This window comes from Phyllostomus hastatus, unplaced genomic scaffold, assembly GCF_019186645.2.
Source record: "Phyllostomus hastatus isolate PE091 unplaced genomic scaffold, TTU_PhHast_1.1 phas_scaffold_78, whole genome shotgun sequence".
In the NCBI taxonomy this organism is placed as follows: Eukaryota; Metazoa; Chordata; class Mammalia; order Chiroptera; family Phyllostomidae; genus Phyllostomus; species Phyllostomus hastatus.
Genome location: NW_025334041.1, coordinates 10,789,136 through 10,807,704, shown reverse-complemented (window position 1 = coordinate 10,807,704; position 18,569 = coordinate 10,789,136). Strand labels below are relative to the sequence as shown.

At 46.2% G+C, this 18,569-nt stretch overlaps 1 protein-coding gene across 2 annotated transcripts in view; it reads left to right on the top strand.

The window, feature by feature from the left end:
- Positions 1-18,569, top strand: part of CREB5 (cAMP responsive element binding protein 5) — a 384,506-nt gene that overhangs the window by 270,469 nt on the left and 95,468 nt on the right. For both annotated transcript variants that reach the window (XM_045828303.1, XM_045828304.1), the window contains one exon: positions 14,341-14,467. In XM_045828303.1, the coding sequence (XP_045684259.1) occupies positions 14,341-14,467 (127 nt within the window). The remainder of the gene's footprint in view (positions 1-14,340; positions 14,468-18,569) is intronic.

Genomic DNA, 18,569 nt, shown 5'->3' with positions numbered 1-18,569 from the left:
GCTCGTCCTCATATTAGACCAATCCTCCTCACTTCCAGAATCCCTTCCAGCTATGCTATGGTATTCTCGATGCTCCCCCATCCAAATGGAGTAGAATATTCCAAAAAGTAAGCGCAGATTTTTTTCCAATGGTCAAAAGACATTCCAAATGACCTTATCTCTGGCAGTGAAAGGACACACAGACGCTCTCTCCTCAGGGCGGTCTGAGTCCACTGGGAGAGACTGACACCAAATAAATAATCATCCCTAGAAACGTATCATTAGAAATAGCATGAAGGAAAAGTACATGGAGCCACATGACCCTCTACATTAGAGACAGCTCTCATTTAGGCAGTGGAGAAAATTTTAAGAAAGAGATGTTAAACTAAGACTTAAAAGATGAATTAACAGTCGGCCAACAAACGAGTAGGTGGACAAGTAGGTGGAGTAGGTGCACTTCGGGCAAAGACAATGGCGTGTATTAGGTCCCCGGGGTATGAAAGACCTTGGCACGTTCTAGGAAATGAATGACAGCTGGGTGGATGAAACGTACTCGGCCAGGTGGGAGAGTGGTACTGCAGACGCGGAAGAGGTGGGACATTGCGAGGATGAGCTGACTAAACGCTAAGTATGAAGGAAAGCCACGGAAGAATGTTGAGCAGTGACCTGTCGTGAGTGGACTGCAGGGTTGCTGAGATCATTCTGGCTGCAACGCAGGGGTTGGGTTGGAGAGGAGCAGACTGGAGATAGAAACTGCTGGAAGGACAGAGTAAGAGAAGATGATGTTTTGGCCCGGGAACTTGGCAGTGGGGACAGAGCCAAGTGGATGGATTCCAGGTCTATTTTGGGATGGAGTGGATAGAACGCGGTGAATGATTGGCAGTAGAGGATGAGGGACGTCCAAGTCAGTGCCAGAATCCCACTCATTCGTTCCTACCATATATGAATAGTGAGATTATAAGGAGCTGGCTCGCAGGAATTATGGAGGCTGAGAAATGCCGTGATCTGCTGTTTGCCAGCTGCAGACCTAGGGAAGCTGGTGGCGCACATTTCGGTCCGTGTCGGAAGGCCGGAGAACCAGCCGCTCTGTGACGTCAGTCCCAGTCTCGGGGCAGAGGTAGACTGATATCTCAGGTCAATCAGTCGGGCAGAGAGCCAGAATTCAACATTCCTCCCCCTTTTTGTTCAGCTCAGGACCTCAACAGGTTAGATGATGCCCACACACCTGGAGGAGGGCGTCTCCTTTAGTCAGTCCACCAAGTCAGATGCTAATCTCTCCCTGAAACACCCTCACAGACATACCTAGAAATGATGTTTAACCAGCTATCTGGGCGCCCTTTGGCTCAGCAAGTGGACACCTAGAATGAACCATTTGAGGTAACCACCCACAAGACCATCCAGAGAGCTCAGTGTAGGCACTTGGGGGACGTCATCTGAGCTTGTAAGCAGGTAGGGTCAGGTGGCCCTGACTCCTCAATAGTGAAAAAGTTTTTCCTGGCAGCTCACGGCCTTGGAGGAGTTCTATCATTTTCAGAACCCCCAGGCTCCGTGACGCTGCTGGCACATACTCACAAAGACAGAACTGCTTATTTGGGGACCTGAACTGCCCCTGCTAAAAGATATTATTCTGTTTAATAACAAATGACTAACTCTAGAGCACCAGAGACTGAAACTTTTATTTCATGCCAATTAAAAGGGTCATTGTTCACATAGGAGAAGAAATTGCCTTCTCCCCTACCCCATTGGACTTCCGGTTCCTGCCCTGCTCTGCTAGATGCTACCTGTACTCAGGGACCTTGGGAGCCTGCCTTTGTTGGAGGAAAGGGGATGTCCAGGAGAGGCCCGTGATGAATTGCCCGTTTGTCCCCAGCTTTGAGGAAGCTCACAACCAACATGCTGCTTCCCTCAAATAAATAGTTCTTGGCCTTTCCATAAGTCAGGTTACTCCCTCTTGATCATATCTAATCATAGAACTTGAGGGTTGGAAAGGTCCTCGAAATCGGTTGGCTCAGCCACTTTATCTGACACGTGAAGCAACGACAGCTCCGAGGTCAGGAGGACACGGCCGGAGATCACCAGGCGAACCGGTGACTGAGGCAGTGATGCCCTTGTGGGGGTATTCAAATTCAAAGCCGTACGGTGGAGGGCTCAGTTACTTCTCTTTTTGTGATCTTTAGATCAATACATCCTCAGAAAGTGTCCTCTGGCCTTCTCTTCTGGTTTCAGGGCCCTGAGGAGAAACCAGACTCTCATCACAGACCAGGAAAGGGGTTTCTTAGGGAGAGTCAGCTCCTGTGAGCCATGTGTAATGTGCAAATGTCCTCTGAGTGCCCTGCCAGTCACTTGCCATTCCCATTCTACTAGGGACTTATCGGCAATAGCTAAAATTGACATTTACTGCCACCATAACCCTACCACAAATTAAAATCAGACCCTAAGTCCCTCTGGGGAAGATGTTTATAAGCTGTAGGAAGACATCTGAAATGATACCAAATTGCATTTTAAACTTGAAACCCGAAATGCCACATTTGTTTGGGAGTAGGGATAGGACTGTCTGGGGAATAATATGGGAAACAGAGCAAGTCACTCTCTTTGGCAGAATGCAAGGCCACCAGGGAAGGGAAAGTGCCTTGGAGGAGATGTTTTCTATGTAAACCCTGGTGTGGCTTTTAACTCATCACTTAAGGCTAAACAAGATTTTTTTTCAGAATGAGCTTAAAGGAAAAATCAATCCTTTCAAACTTCATGCCTTCAAAGAACAGATGTAGATGATCCAACTGTACTTGTAAATACACTGAGAAGGGGGTTTAACAATATCATAATAAAACAGTTCTATCAAAATGCAAACCTAGGTTCCAATGTTTGACTCAGCTAATACAGACAAAAGGGTGTTTAGGACCAAAAGCCTTTATAGTACATTTGCCTGCTACCATGTAGATGTCTGTTGGTGTCTGTGCAGTGGGGGTGTCTCTGCACATAGTGTGGCTACCATTCTCAATCTCAGAACCTAATGAAGGACCCCACTCAGTCCACAAGGAAGCCATGCTCCGTGGCTTTGCCGTGTGTCCAGCCCATGAGTTGCCCTGGAAATAGCAAAGCCTGGTCGAAAAGCCCTTTGAGATCCTTGGATGCGAAGTTTGTAGTAAATGCCAAGTATCATTATTATGAACTTTGTTGCTATTATTTTACTAAGTGTTTCAGATAAATATCACTTTAGTTTCATGATAAGTGCTCCTGCAAAGTAGGAGAACTTGAAAAGTAGCTCCAGAAAGTTGGCCCAAGGAGGACACTCCAGTTTCCTAGAAACTCAGCCCCCCCCCCCCCAGACCCCCTCGCTCAAGTCAATTACGAGTTGAGTGTCCCTTCAGGGTAGTGTTTCACGTTATCACGACCCTTAAGAAGAGGCCTGTCATGGGTGCATCATGGGTCCACAGCATTTTCCCGAGCACGGCTGCCAGGAAATGAGAGACCGTGTACAGTGAAGCAACCTCATTAAGTCACCCAACAGACCTCTCTGAGTCAGGGATGAGCCTGGCTCAGAGAAATCGCAGCGGAGCAGGTTCTCGGAGAAGACGAGACACCAGACCACAGCAGGGCTCTCAGTGATGGAAAAGACACTCAGGTCCCCTAAGAAGCTGGGTGTTTGGGGCCCTTTCCCCCAGATTGCTCCCCCTGAAATTTAGAACAATGTGGCTTTATGTTGTATGTTAGAAGAACCCTTGCAACCATTTTATTTTCTCAAATAGATTGTCTCTTGGATAGATCATGCAGTGGTCATCGTCCAAGGACCCAGCACACACAAATAATGTCTCGTAGATTGTTATCGGACCATCCTCATGCCAGACCTACTGAGTGGATATCATATACAGCCGTGCTTTTGCTAATGAGAAGTCAGAGACGTTGAATGACTTGCCCAGATCACACACTCATGGTCCACGGCAGGGCCACTGGGCAGCCCCAAGCCTATGCCTCGTCGGCCACAGGAGGCTGCTTTATCCCATTTGCTGGTTAATGACGGCAGCCAGCATTATCTCCATCCTTTCTGTCAGCCACTGTGATTGGAATAAGTGAAAATAATAGACCCAATTTAGGACCATGAGAGGTCTGCCAGTTTCCCCTCCTCCTCCCTGGAAACCACGCCAGACAGGGACGGATCCGTTTTTTAAGAGGCTAACAAGAGGAAATTCCAAAACCTCAGTAGGCTATTTCATTGTTTTACACGATTCGTTGTTGGGAGGTATTCATTCTTCTAACTGAAATCCCATGTGCTGCTGTTTTGTTATTGTTATTATTCTGCTTCAGTTGTGCCTGAAAGTGACTGGTCACCATTCTCTGAAGGTAGTAATTTAGAAACTTGAAGATCACTATCTCCGTCTCCCAGGCTTCTTGTTCCTCCTACTTTTCCTCTCAGGTCTTCCCTTGCGGCCTTGGAGTATTTTCTGCGTATCTTTGGAACCTTCTCAGATTCTCCGTACGTCTCCCCCACCCCCATGATGTTCAGCCCTCGCCCTTCAGCCCTTGCTGGACAAGGATTTCTCTGGGATCTCATACCCCATCCTATGGCTTTCGGTGGTTCGATGACAGCTGTGGTTTGCAGCTCTCTGTTAGGTTGTAACCGAGTGAGGAGTCTGCCAAGCCTGGTCTGTGTTCCCTTGGATTATGAGTTACCCTCTCAGCATTGCTTCTGTTTCTTTATCGTTAAGAACAAAGCTTGAGAAATTGCGCTTTGAGCAGCCTAAGGTTGCATAGTCTATCCATGTCATCCCAGCCGCCCTAAGCCACGCCTTTCTCACACTGACACATCCCTCTTCCGCCAGTACATTCGTGGTGGAGCTAATAATTTCTAATGCTACCTCCTAAAGAGCTGAAATAATACTGGTGAGTGGCTGGGGCGAGAGAGTCATAAATCTGGTCTCCCAGGAGAGGTATTTGAAAACTGCCTAAGGCAGCCTGCCTGGAGATTCAAGAAGAGGTTAGATAAAGGCGGTAGTGAGGCTGACCTGGCCGGGGAGCCTTGCAAAATGCACGGGATGAGTGAAGGTCGCCTGGCCGATCTGGCCATCCGTGGCCCGGACAACGCGACACATGAAATGAACCATCCCAGGCACCACAGACAGAACCGTCCACAGAGCGCAGCATAGGCACTTAGGGAATGTTATCTTAGCTCTTTAGCAGGTAGGGTCAGGTGGCATTTACTACTCGGCAGTGAAAATGTTTTTCCTGGCAGCTCCCCGATTTGGAGTCCTGTGCTTCTCCGAATGCAGGCCCAGTCCTAATGGAGCTGATGGCACCCTACTTAACAGACAGAACTGCTTATTCAGGGACCTGAACTACCTCTCCTCAAAGATGTTATTCTGTTTAATAACAAATGACTAACTCTAGAGCACCCGAGAGTGAAACCTCTATTTCATGCTAATTAAAAGGATCATTGTTTTCATGTGAGAAGAAACTGCCCCCTCTCCTGCCCCCCTCTGCTGTTTGTGCTGAAGTCTTTTGCAGTGAAAGCTGCAGAATTAAGCTGTGTATTTGGAACATGGGTATTTGGAGATTGTGTTGGGTGTGGATTCCACCACAAATTACTCGTTAAAATGCGATAACTGACAAGCTCAAAATCCCGGAGAAACCCGAATGGAATTGCTGACTTAGAGTTAGGGGGTTGGGCCTGCAAGCTCAGAGAGCTCCCGGCCTCTACAGAACATCCAGGCCAGCGTGTTAGTGAATGTTTTCATGAATTATTCATCTGTGGTGCATGAATGCGAGCAGCAATCACATGTAAATGACAAGGCTCATAATCAGAGGGCTACTTATTTGTCCTTATGAAGCAAGGAGGAAGCTTATTAACAGCTTACAAACGGGGAGAGATTTGACTTAGAGATATGTCTCGGTAAAGAATTTTTTAATACACGTGTAGCCAGATGTAAATCATTTATTTGAGCCTGGATTCAAAATCATCCTTTATTGCATGCCTTTTGATCTGCATTTACTTTCCTTTTCTAAGGGCAACTTTATGAATAATTGATGCGACTGAGAAGTTATTGGCTAATTGCAAAGCCATCTCTTCCTGTCTTTAAGTCTGACCCAGGCTGAGGCCAAACTCTGAGAGCATTTAGGGTCTTTTATAAGAAGAGTCTTCATCAAGAACCGTTAGCTCTTTACAAGGAAAAATGCCAGATTTTGAAAACAGATTTTTCCCCCCAACAGTAGTATACGGCAGAAACAAACCGTGTTTTTGGTTAACTTCAGTGAATCAGGCTGACTGCATGACGAATTCAGATCCGTGGTACAGAAATCAGTCATTAGAGATGAAAAAAACGAGATTGATGTAGTAGTCGTAACAGAGTGGCCATAAATTCACGTCTCCCCTCCTCTCGCTGCTTCCTCTGTTGGAAACGCGAGTGGCAGCTCCCCTGCCTGGCTGGGGGGGCAGCGTCTCCACTGTCCACCCAGCAGCGGCTGCTGCGGGCCCTGCTCTCTCAGCCGTGTGACGTCTGAGGCCTGCCATTGTCTCCCTCGCCGCCCGGCTTTCGCGTAAAGAAAAAGAAGTTCCGTTCCCAAGAAAGATATCAGCCGCTCTATATACCAAAGGCGTCAGTAGTACAAAATCGATGTAAAAAGAGGCCCGAATTTATCTTGGGTGGTAAATTAATCTCCGACACCCCTGGTGATAAAGGTTCCGAAAGCGTGCTAGTCCACACCGACAAGTGGGTGCGAAGCAGGAGCGAGATGTCTGGTTGACTGCAGTGTGGGCGCAACTGGTGCCTCTGAGCCCCGCACTCCGACCGTGATCAAGTGCAGCCTTATTGCAGGGCAAGCGTCCAATTCTTAAAACATTATATAGATTGGAGACATATGAGCGTTCCTGAGTTATTCTTTCTTGGTCTTTTCTTACCAAATGCCTAAAACTTAATTTCCAATGGAAATTAATTTAATTGGTGCAAAAACAAATGGCTCTAGAACTTATCAAGTAAGCTTGAGTTTAATCTACAGGGCACTGATTAAAAAATGTGCAGGTTACTTTGGGAGTAACCATCCATGCTTTTCAAAGGCAGAAATGGCTCAGATCAGACTGTTCAGGTAAATTGGAGTTTCACCTATGACTTGCAAATCATTAGTTAGCAAAGATAATTTAGTAATCACTGGTTTTGCAATGTGCATCGCTAGCTGAAGAGGTCCTTGATATCTGTTTTCATTAATTCAAGAAATATTCATTAAACACCTATATATTATGCCCTTTCTTAAGTGTTAGAAATATCTAGATTGGCAAACAACTTAAATACCGTTTTTTGGCTTATAAAGTTTATTGTCTAGTTGGGAGCAGAGACATTTTTTAAAGATCACCGAAAATCACTGAGTAATTGTAGTTAGGAAGCTGAGATGGTAAACTCCCAGAGACCAGGAAACACATCTGTTTTGTTTATCATCACAGTGCCACCAATCGGGTATTTGTAAATTAGTTTGTATGCAAGTGGCCCGAGTTGCCAAACCAGTTTTTCACTCCGAAATGAGAAGGTGCAGGGCCTAGTCAGTCCCCATACTTGGCACTTCACTGATTTTTGATTGATTTGTTGATTGAATAACTGATGATACATGTTACTGGAGAAAAGTTCAGGGTGCACTGAGCTCACTCCAAAGGAGGCCCTGACCTAGTGTGGTCTCCCAGAGCAGGTGGTGAGGGTTACGTACGTTCAAGGCTCTGCTGGAAGGGGGAAGGCGCTTGCTTCCATGAGGTTGGGAGAAGTATTAAGCCATATGTATGGAGCCTGGGACCATGAGCAGGAGGGGACAAGGGGGACAGGGAGCGGGGCAGTGAGGAGCCAGAGGGTGCAAGACCTTGAAGCAATGTCAAGTTCTATCACAGGGAGATGGGTTTACTGGTATCTCTCATGAGCTGCAGCATTTGCTGTTTTTCATTGGTGGTTTTACTAGCTTTTTGCATAGGATGGTCCTAGGGAAGGGGTCGGCAGTTAGGATGAGGCTCTTTCAGCTCACCTGAACGTCCGCGTCACCAGCGGAAACGGGGGTGGGGACCGTTCTTGCAGGAAGCCTGCCGGATCTTTAGCAGAGGTCCTCCCTTGAATGGAAGAAAGCTTTGAAAGGGAAAATATACATTTTTACTGAATTCTGCTGACATTCTGGTGCCATTTCTCAGGCTAAATATTTCTACTTCTTTGTCTTAGATTTCTCATTTGTTAAAAAGGGGAAACGTCGTATGAGCTGTCCAACTTCAGGAACTTGGCAGGGAGGCTGTGCAGATCCAGGAGCTCATTCAGGGAAAGATAGTGCGATGCCTTTCAAAGTTCGGGCACATGGCCCCCTTGTCTGCCGGATCGGGGCTTCTGCTGGGACTTCCTTCCTGTTTGCAGGAAGAACGGGATCCTCGGAACTGATCTCCGGGGAACTAGTTTGGTTCCTTGTTGAGGAAATATTTACAAGGATCCTTTCTGAGAAATAATGTAAGTTCATTTTGAAATTCTGTGAAGTTGTGGATGAGAAGAATCCGCTTGCCTCTGTGGAAGCAAAAGTTGATGTTTTTTAAAAAGAAATATCATCTATATGCAAGGGGTTTGAGGCATTTTTCTACAGAGCCCGGCAGAAGTAACTCCTGCTTGAGTGTGGTTGGTAGGGTAATAATATGGGTGTAATAATTTATAGTTTTAATTTGAACATTTCACCTAAAATGTCATGTGGTGTGCTTGAGTGTAATATTGTTTTGTTACAGAATGACATGCATATGATTTTGTGATGCAAGATTTTTGTAATAAAAAAGAGGCGTTATTTGTGCTGGACTCTGTATTTGTTAGATTGTAGCTCTTTAATTAAAGCTAGGAATTTGTATTCTGTAGGCTTCCGGCCTTAAGCCAGTTTCTTCTTGAAGTTCAGTGATTAATCTGCTCCTTGATCTGTGTTTAAAAATAATAACAATAACAGAAACAACTAATTTTATTGAGCATAGTCCATATATTTAATATGTAGTAACTCATAATGCCATGAGGCAAATAGCTCCATCACGTCATTTTACAGTTCACACTGAGGCACAGAGAAGCCAAGTCACTTGCTCAAGGTCACACAGCTAGCAAGTGGCCGAGCTGAGATTCCACCTTGGCAGACTATCTCCTGAGCCCAAGTTCTTCGCTACTCCATTTTACGATGTAATTATGACCCCTGGAAGTAACTAGCTCTATTGTCTCTCCATTTCACATTCTACTTGATTGCCCTGACAAGTTGCTTTCTCTACAAGAATAGGAAGTCTTAAATTCCACTTAGGTGAAGAATGAGTAGATAAGCACTTGTCTTTACAAACTGCCTTCTGTGAAGGTTTAAGAGTGTGTATTCCCTCTCTGACTCTTTAGTTTTCCCCCATCCCACACAGAAAGTAGTCTCCCTGGTTAGGCCACAGCACTTCATGGAAGAAGGTGTAAAGGGCACACGCAGTTCTTTTCATTAGCAAATACAAAGATGGGGGAAGTGGCGTGACAATAACCTTTCACTAATCTGTGTGTGAAATTATGTTGATTTAAATGAGAAAGAAGTATGGGACCCTTGGGATGCACTGGGTCCCTTTTCCCCAACTTCTCTCGCCCTTAAGTGACACCTGCTATTTGGGATGTATTCACGTTTCAAATGCCATCTTGACGTTAAGAAGTGAGTGCTGCACTGGCTTGATTTTATTTCCTGCAGACACTGACCGCCTGCTCTGAGCCAGGTGCTGGGTTAGCCACTGCGGACGTGCCAGTGAGCAGTGAAGAAAATCTTTGCTAGAGGGGAACAGCTAGTCTCGCTAGATTAAGAACATCTACTTTTCATTTCAAGGCCTAGGATCTGAATTTTAGAATTTCAAGATTTCCAGGCAGCCTATAGTAGGAACTATTCATTAAAGAGACAAGGGAACAGAGACCCCCAAAGTTGAGGAAGCTCCCTCCCTGGCTTCAGAAAGTCGAAAAGCAAAGAAACCCTGAAAACCTGGCCTCCTGCTCACTCTGCTCTCCATGTTATTGCTTTGAAGCTTTTCTTAACGCAGCTCCCCACCCTCTGCCCGACCCCTCCAGGTTCTTTCGTTGTTTTGTTTTTAACTCTGCTCAAGGTTTCTTAGATGTCTGTTGTCTGATTCCAGTGCTAATATTGATCTCATTTTCTGGCCTAATTATTTCATTGCTCGCTTCTTCCCTTCGCCTGTCCACATACCTGGCAGGTCTGTCTGTCCTGAGAGTTTAACAGCTGTCACGGATCTTGAGAAGACCTAGGGAAAAGGGAGCAGCAGTCTATTGCGACCCTCCCGAGACCTTCCAAACAAAAGCTCTTGCCCTTAGCTCCTCAGAGACAGCTGGGCTCGTCCACGGGCAAGGGAGACCAGCAGACCCAGCCCTTGCTTCCCAGACACCCCCAGACTGGAAAACATCCTTTGGAGTTGGTGGTGGGGCGGGGGGTGGGGGGACGGGGACATGAAATCGCTTGCTTTGGTACCTAGCATTCTGTGAAGAAGGACGGTGAAAACACAGTCTGTCATCCTTGACGTTTTAATTGAAAGAAAAGCTTACACAGATTCCAGCCGTAAGCAGTATGTTTATACAAGTGTATAAAGAGGAGTAATCCGTCACGTTGGAAAACTCTCAGTGCTGCAGGACGCAGTTTGGTACGTGAACAATCCAACGTGCGCTCGCACACCTCACCCCGTGCCATGCCTCAATACTTTTCAGTAGAAATACTTTACCTAGAGGCCTGTGGTTATTAAAAAGAGGCTCGGCTCGCTCAAAGTCTGGAATTATTAGCTCATGGCAACAAGCCTGCACTGGAGAAAGACTGTCGGGTCTTTGTTTTCACAACTTTCCTGCAATTTGCCATCTTATTTTCGGAGTCTAGCTGATGTGTTGTTTGGGAAGTACTTTTTTTTTTCTTTTTAAAGGAAGAAAACATAATTTCACATGGATGAGTGACTTCTCATGTTAGCAGGATTGCAGAGTTTTACTACTTCGTTAGAAAGTCCAGAGCAGTGTGACTATCAAAGCAAATGGACTGTGGACTTATTTTAGTATAAAAAAAAACAATAATAACTTAGTTATGGGATCCAGCAAGGTGTGATGGGGGAAACTCTCTTTTGCAAGTTGGGTAAAAGTCCTGCTTCTTTTCATGACCCATCTGACATTGGGCCAATTTAAATGTTTCTGAATTCAGTTTACTCCTGAGTAAAATTAGAGTAATGGGCCCTACCTCCCACACTGCATTGTTCCAAGTCACATGAAGGTGAAAATATTTTGAAAAATATGAAGCAGTTTTTAAGTGCAATATAAAAAATTTTATGCAAGTACAAGGTATTAAATAATAATTAGTTTATATATACAAAGGGAATTAATTAATACAATTATTCCCATCCGGCTGCAAGCTTCAATGATCTGACTATTCTGGACAAATGATTATGTTCTGGGCCAAGCTACACCATTACTTCAGTCTAGTCCTTTAATACCCAGTGATAGACAGGCATCGATTTTTTTTCCTTTCAGTTTTTGTAGTTTTAAAAGCCCAAGCAAGAAACTTAGAAAACTTCATTACTTTTGTTGGCGGGGTTGGGGAATTATTTACAGGATTTGTATAAAACAATAATTCAAAATTATTTAGAATCCAAACATCCAGGGTTCTTAAATAACCATTTCCCCTTCAAGTATACATGGCTAATTGGTCTGATTGGCATCATTAGGTAATTATTATTATAATCCCAAGGGAACCCAGTACCTTGAAAGCCTTTCTTAATTAATGGAAGAATACTCGATATTTCTAAATCTAGTAGATTTATGCACATGTGGAAAAGGCTGACCTAATAAGAACATTGAATTAAATGAAACATACCATTCCCCAATTATTCTATACCACTGGGAGTTTCCCATAGTCTTGGGAAGAATGAAAACTCGTTTCAAATTTAATTACTTTAGCATCTCCATTCACATCACCATTAGGTTGTTTAATTGATTCCTTGTGAAAAAAGAACCCATTGTTAAAAACTCATAACCAGATTTTTATTAATATGTCATGTTGGAAAAAATGTAAATGATGATGGTCTGTTGCCCCTTGTTCATAAGGATGATATTACCCATCAACATCATACAAAAATGTAGTTGTCTTTCCTGTGACAGTTTTTGCTTGTCCCTAACTGTCTGTAGTGGCAGTGCTATTCCTCATGGTGTCTAGGAGAACAGACATGTGGTGGAAGGCTGTATATTTGTATGTAATATATGTAAGATGCATGTATCTATATGTATTATGTATGTATGCATAGCTGTGTACACATCTAATTTATGTGCATGGATATACAGAGATCCAGAGATGGAAGGGTGAACGGACGGATGAATGATGTGTAGGGAGACTCAATGAATGTTCCTCATTGTGAAACTGCGGAGTTCAGATTATTAGTCTGGTCTTTAGAGGAACTGAAAATTATTAAGCGCAATATAGTTTATATACAGCCATTTTGTTTGCACTAAACATCTCGAACAAAACATGAAGACTGGAGAACATAGTCCAAACACTGTCTGTCGACTGAGCCCCGTGGTGCACCTATGTGACTCGAGGTATCTGCCTCTGAGTCATGTGAGACCTTAAGACCCAGTGAAGTTACAGCCTGCTACAGAATTCTGGAGCACTTGAAAGAAGGAGTTTCCTAGAACTGTAAAAGCTGAAGGGTGTCAAAGGCCCCACTAGTCCTTACTGTTAGTCCCTATTCCATGGGACTCTCCCCGAAAGGCCCCCAGGCCCATGTCTAGGAATAACCAAGCGCTTCATCTGCTTTTCTGAAAACACTCAGCTCATCGGCCTGTCTCTGTGGCCACTCGTCCACACATTCCACTTTAAAAAACTGGGTCTCATTTGTGTCTATCTATGCAGACTGTGTAAAGGCAGATTATTCTTTTATATTTTCATGTATACGACTTCCTAAACATATTGACTAATTCATAACTCATCTTTTAATGATATGTGTAGCTCTGATGAGCGAGCTCTATTTCCAAAGGAGCTGTCAGGCAAAAAGGGGGCGAACTTAATCTTCTTTGGGATCGTAACAGCCCTGCGGAGAAAGAGCGTTTTGGCTTCTTCCCCCATTTCAGTCTCCCACTCGTGCATGAGTCGCCCGTGGGAGGCCAAGGAGCTCCGAAGGAGAGGCGTCTCCTGCTGCTCCGATGGGGGTCTGGACGGGGCTCTCCCCAAAGCGCAGGGAGGCGTCCGCCCGCACAGACCCTCTCTGTGTGCAGCTTACCAGGAGGAATTTTCTGTTTTTAAAGAAAACGCGTTAGGTTTGTTAGCAATAGTTTCTATCGTGGCGCTCAAGGTACGATGACTTAACATACCATTTCAGAGGTTCCCGAGGCGTGTTTGTGTGCTTGTTTGTTGTTAGGTCTTTCTTCAGCTTAGTGGTCTGACATTTTACACAGCTCCCCTGAGCGAAAGCATCAGGAGACTGAGAATTTAGCCAAGGAGGTCACTTGTTTGCCATTTTTTTAATAAACACAAATAATTCCCTTTTTCCCTCAGCCCCATATTCCCTGGCTCATTAAATCAATTTAAGGCCCTTAAAAAATTTTCTGGCAAATTGAAGCAAAAACTCTAACTATGTACTCCCCCGAGGAACACGTGCTTACCCGAGTCCTGCAGGTCAGGCCAAAATCAGTTTCTGTCAAACAGCCTAACACCTCGAGTTATTACGAAGCGAAGGACTGGAAATTGGGGGCAGGGCTCTGGACTCGCCTGGGGAAAGGCCAGCTACAGAGCCGTGCGCATAACCCAGCTGCCTGCATTTGTGTCCCGGCTTTCATTTTTTTTGATGGTTTGTTTATGGTTTTTTTTTCTATTCGCAGTGGAAGAGTGAAAAAGTCTAAATAGATTTTTATTAGGAACTCAAGAATGAAGCTGGCTCTGCAAATCCAGAGAGTGAAAATGTATCCAGAGCAAAGCCAGGCGGGCTTCCAGGCAGAGGTGTGGGAGAGTGTGGCTAAAACACACGTACACGCATCTCTGGCTCTAAGGTCCTCCAGAGGGCAGAGACTTCCCAGTCCCCATGGGGTGTCACTACCACGTCTCTGGGCGAAGATGCGGGGGTTGTAGAAGATTTGTCAGCTTGTCGTCTATTGAACATCAGTTAGGTAACAGAGGTCAGGAAATGAAGTGGAATTTGATGTATTAACTAGGAAGCAGCAGAGGAAGCCAGACTTTTGTTTTATTTGTTATTATTTCCCCAATATCCTCAATTACGTGGCTCCCATCTGAGGATCTGATCTGCTGCTCGCATGATGGTGTTGTCCCGGCTGGCCTGGTCACGGGGAAACCGGCCGTGAGTTTCAGAGCCTCGGGAATAATGTGTGCTCTCTCCCGCTTTGTCCCCAGGCCTGTCCCAGGCTCTCTATCTTCTCTGCTACACATCCACAACAGACAGAGACAGCCCATGCCAGCCTCCATGCCCGGGACCCTGCCCAACCCGACGATGCCAGGGTCTTCCGCCGTCCTGATGCCAGTAAGTGCTGCTCACTTCCTCCGAGCCTTGCCCCCTTTGCAGAAGGAGAGGAAAGGCTGAGCTTTCAGCTGACTGAGAAGAAGGCGGCTCCTTCTGGGTGGAGTTGAACTGGGTGCCGGGTGGCTCTGAGTGCCTGGTTGTGCATCCTTGGCCATCTTGCTGGCTTTCCCTGTCCTTCAGTGCTTCCCCAGTGAGGCACGGCTCATCTTCCTGCTGGCGACGGGTGACCTCGCCACACCCAGGGAACGGAATTTGTTCAGGGACACAGTTGTGTGACTCCTGCAAAGTCTACACTGGGCTGTTGACAGAATGTCCTTCCACTGACCGTGAGTGGTCCAGCCAGGGCTCAGAGTGCTACTAATGAAAATAACAATGGTGGCACATGTCACTTTAACATGTATTCATGCTTATCATGTTCCGTTAATTATCCGAACAGCATTTGTCCGGTGCCTCTCCTGGGTTAGTCAGTCTCTAGGCACTTCGTCAGCACATGAAACAACCCTAGGAGGCAGGTACTCATACTACCCCCATTTAAACGAGCAAAGTAAGGCAAGGAACTTGCTTGTCCGAGAAGCAGAGCGGCTGAGATTTGGGCCCAGGCATTCTGGCTCCAAGCTTACTCTCTCAGTTGCGACCCAATACACACATTCCCTCCTTTCTCACAACAGTCCTATGAGGTGTGTGCAGCTCTTGCCCCCATTCTGCAGATGAGGCCACTGAGCAACTTGACTAAAGTCACAGAGCCAGTAAGTGATGGTGTCAGTTTTGAAATCCAGGTAGACGGACTCCCGAGTCTCCCCTCTCATCGTTATAGTATCCTGCCCCTCTTTGAAAACAACAGGTGGACACAGGCGGGAGACTCAGATTGTTCCAGAGCGCACTGTGCTCTCCTTCCACGGGACCCCTTGCCTGTGCTCCTTCTTCGTCCCCCCGGCCCTGTGCGTTGGCGGACACTTGGTGGCTGCTGCTATTCGCAGGGCCGCAGGAGTTCTCGAAACACCCCAGAGGTGGCGTGACAATCCTATTAAAATTCTGCCACGACGATATCAATAGTGCCTCGCTGGGCATTTTGGCATTTTAAAGAATTGTCTACCTGTGTTATTTCATTTTCCATTTGACTCACCTGTGTACCAATCCCAGGGGCCAATGTGGGACACTTGGCCCAGAGAAAGGTGACTGGCACGTGTTTCCTGCCCCTCTTTGTTGCACCGAATCATTTAATCACACAACTGGACCTCCTGTCGGTGCTTCAGAATTGAAACAAAAGATCGGGCGCATCGTTCAGAGCCACGCAGACAAACAGTCCGAGATGCTTCCCGCACAGGAGTGCACTACCCCGCATCAGTGACGCCTTCCGCTGCCACATCCGCAGTGTCAGTCTAGAGCAGAGATTGTCGACCCGGGACGACTGGGGGCAGTGCCTGGAGGCGCTGTTGGTTTTCACGACTGGGGGAGTGCAACTGGCATCTAGTGAGTCAAAGAGAGGGCCGCTGTTGGACGTTCCACAGTGCTCGCGATGGGCCCAAGCAAAGAATTATCTTGCCCAAATTGTCCGTAGTGCCGAGGTCGTGAAACCGAGGTCCAGAGTGACACTGATGTTGACTACTGAAAATCAATATAAAATCTCCAAAAAGCATGTCCTAAAAGTTTCCGCCTCTAGCAATCTGGGCCTGTCCTTCCTTTTTATGAAGTCACCAGCTCCTACGCTGTCACTGCGGCATTTCAAGCATGGTCTTCTTCTAGAGTTCCTGCCCCGGGACCACGACTCCCTGGGCATGAAAGAAAGTCTGTGTCTGCAGGGGAAGATGAAATTCTTTTTTTTTTTAACTTTTTTAAAAAGATTTTATTTATTTATTTTTAGAGAGGGAAGGAAGGGAGAAAGAGAGAGAGAGAGAGAGAGAGAGAAACATCAATGTGCGGTTGCTGGGGGCCATGGCCTGCAACCCAGGCATGTGCCCTGACTGGGAATCGAACCTGCGATGCTTTGGTTTGCAGCCCACGCTCAATCCACTGAGCTATGCCAGCCAGGGCAGAAGATGAAATTCTTAACTGATCTGTAGCACGTTGTTATTGCCACACACTCGTGAAGCCTTAGGTCTGCAACAAAACGATGGGTCTGTTAATTCACGCCTTCATTCCACAAACGCTGGCCCAGCACCTTCTGTGGGCCAGCTGCTATGCTCGATGCTGGGACGTGTTGACGAACAAGGCAGGCGTCGCCTTCACAGAGTTCACTGGGTTGTGATTTATCCTGTCTCGAAAGTCAAATGCTTCAGTAATTTGGGAATATGAGCATCCGTATATTATAACAAAAGCCCAGTGGAGTACAGACATTTCAGCTCCTGTTCTCCAGTGTGTTTCCAGAGAAAAGAAGAAGCTCAAAAAAAGAAAAAAAAAAAAGCGAACTCCTTTATCTGGAAGTTTTGCCGCCGACAGTGCTAAGTGTTGCTTTGAGTTCAGCGAAGCCGCTCCCGTCGTCTGACCTCTGTTCCCGTCAGCGCATCAGAGCCACACTCAGGGTGCGGAGCCTCGTCGGTGTGAATCACCAAACAGTTGTTTTGAAGAGGCTCCTGCTGGCCCTGTATAATTATTTACAGGGCAATGTGCAATTTTTTTAGATAGAGAAGTTAGCCTGTTTTCAATATTCTGTTTAATTTGTGAGTCACAGGGGTAGAAATAGTCATAGGCTGTCATTTTTCCAAAAAGTGGGAAGCATGGCCGACCGCGGGTCCGGAGGCCGCGAGCAGTTGCCTCTCACGCTCTGTCGCGCAGGAGGCCCGGCAGCCTGGGGCCCGCCCCACAGCCATCGGTGCTTCTCAACGGAGGATCCTCCTCCTTCGGAAAACTGGGAACGAATGCTCACGCGGACTTGACTTCCCTCCAGGGGATGGTCAGCAGGCGGACAGAACGGGTCACATGCCACACCAACGGCCCTGTCCCCCAGCCTCTGGAAGTGGGAGTCAGTTATCAGCAATAGGCGTTTTTCAGAGCGATCTTCTTCATGACGTAAGAATTAGAGTGCACAGATGTAGTTAACAGCACCATTTCATCATGATTTTAAAAAAGAATTTTAAAAAATTCAAGTCCCTGTGCTGCCTGGAGATTTGGGGGAATATGGGTGTATTTTATGTTACTGAATTGGTAAAGGCTCAAAAGGTTTTGCACAAGTACTCTAAGAAGGAGTAGAAAACTCTTTAAATAGTTCCTTTTGAAACAGTTTGACAATGCCCCTACGCTGTGGATAGCAGATACACGAATTCGGTGTCATAATCACGCCCTGCCCCTGGGGCGGGCCCGGCAGGAACCGCAGTCCTAGACTCTCAACAATGGAAAAGACATTAAAGGGTCATTCAGTTCAACTGTCACTCTCAGCTCTGCCCGGTGAGCTTCCCTGCCGCGATGACGAACGCTGTGTTTTCCAGGACTACCTAGACCGACCTGGAGCAGAAACCTGGTTCCCTAAGATTTCCGACCATTGTGTTCATTTCCATCTTTTGACAGATGGGAAAATCCCCTGCATGGACAAATACCCCTAGAACTGTCTCGTTATGTTCTGTGTGATTTCAGTAAAAAAATAGAGGGCGGGGCAAAAGTAGGCTTACACTTGTTTGTATGGAAAATAATCCCACAACTAGTAAATAATAATATAAGAATAAACTCGGAGTTCTGCATACTCTCCCATCTGTGAACCTACTTGGGCCCCAGCCAATGTATTTGCTTAATCTTGGTTCTTTGAAAAGGGCTGATTTTCTACTAAACAGAAAATCTTCTTCAAACACATTCTTCCATGACCAAAAAAAAAAAAGGAGATTTTGCTGTATTTCCTCTTTGACAGAGACACTGTGGAGACAAAAAAGCCAGAACTCGATGCAGATATTTGAATGGTGTTAATTCTAGACACAATGGCGGGTCAGCAGGACAGCGTGGGGTCCGTCGATCGTGTCATATGGAAGCCTCGGCAGCCTTCTTCCCCTGCCGAGAGGCCTGACACCACCCCTGTGTAGAGTCACGACTCGGTTAACGAGGAGGCAGACCCATGCCACAGGCAGGGGATCAGATACCTGGGTTGGATCATTTCAGGTGTGTTCATGAGTAAGGACGA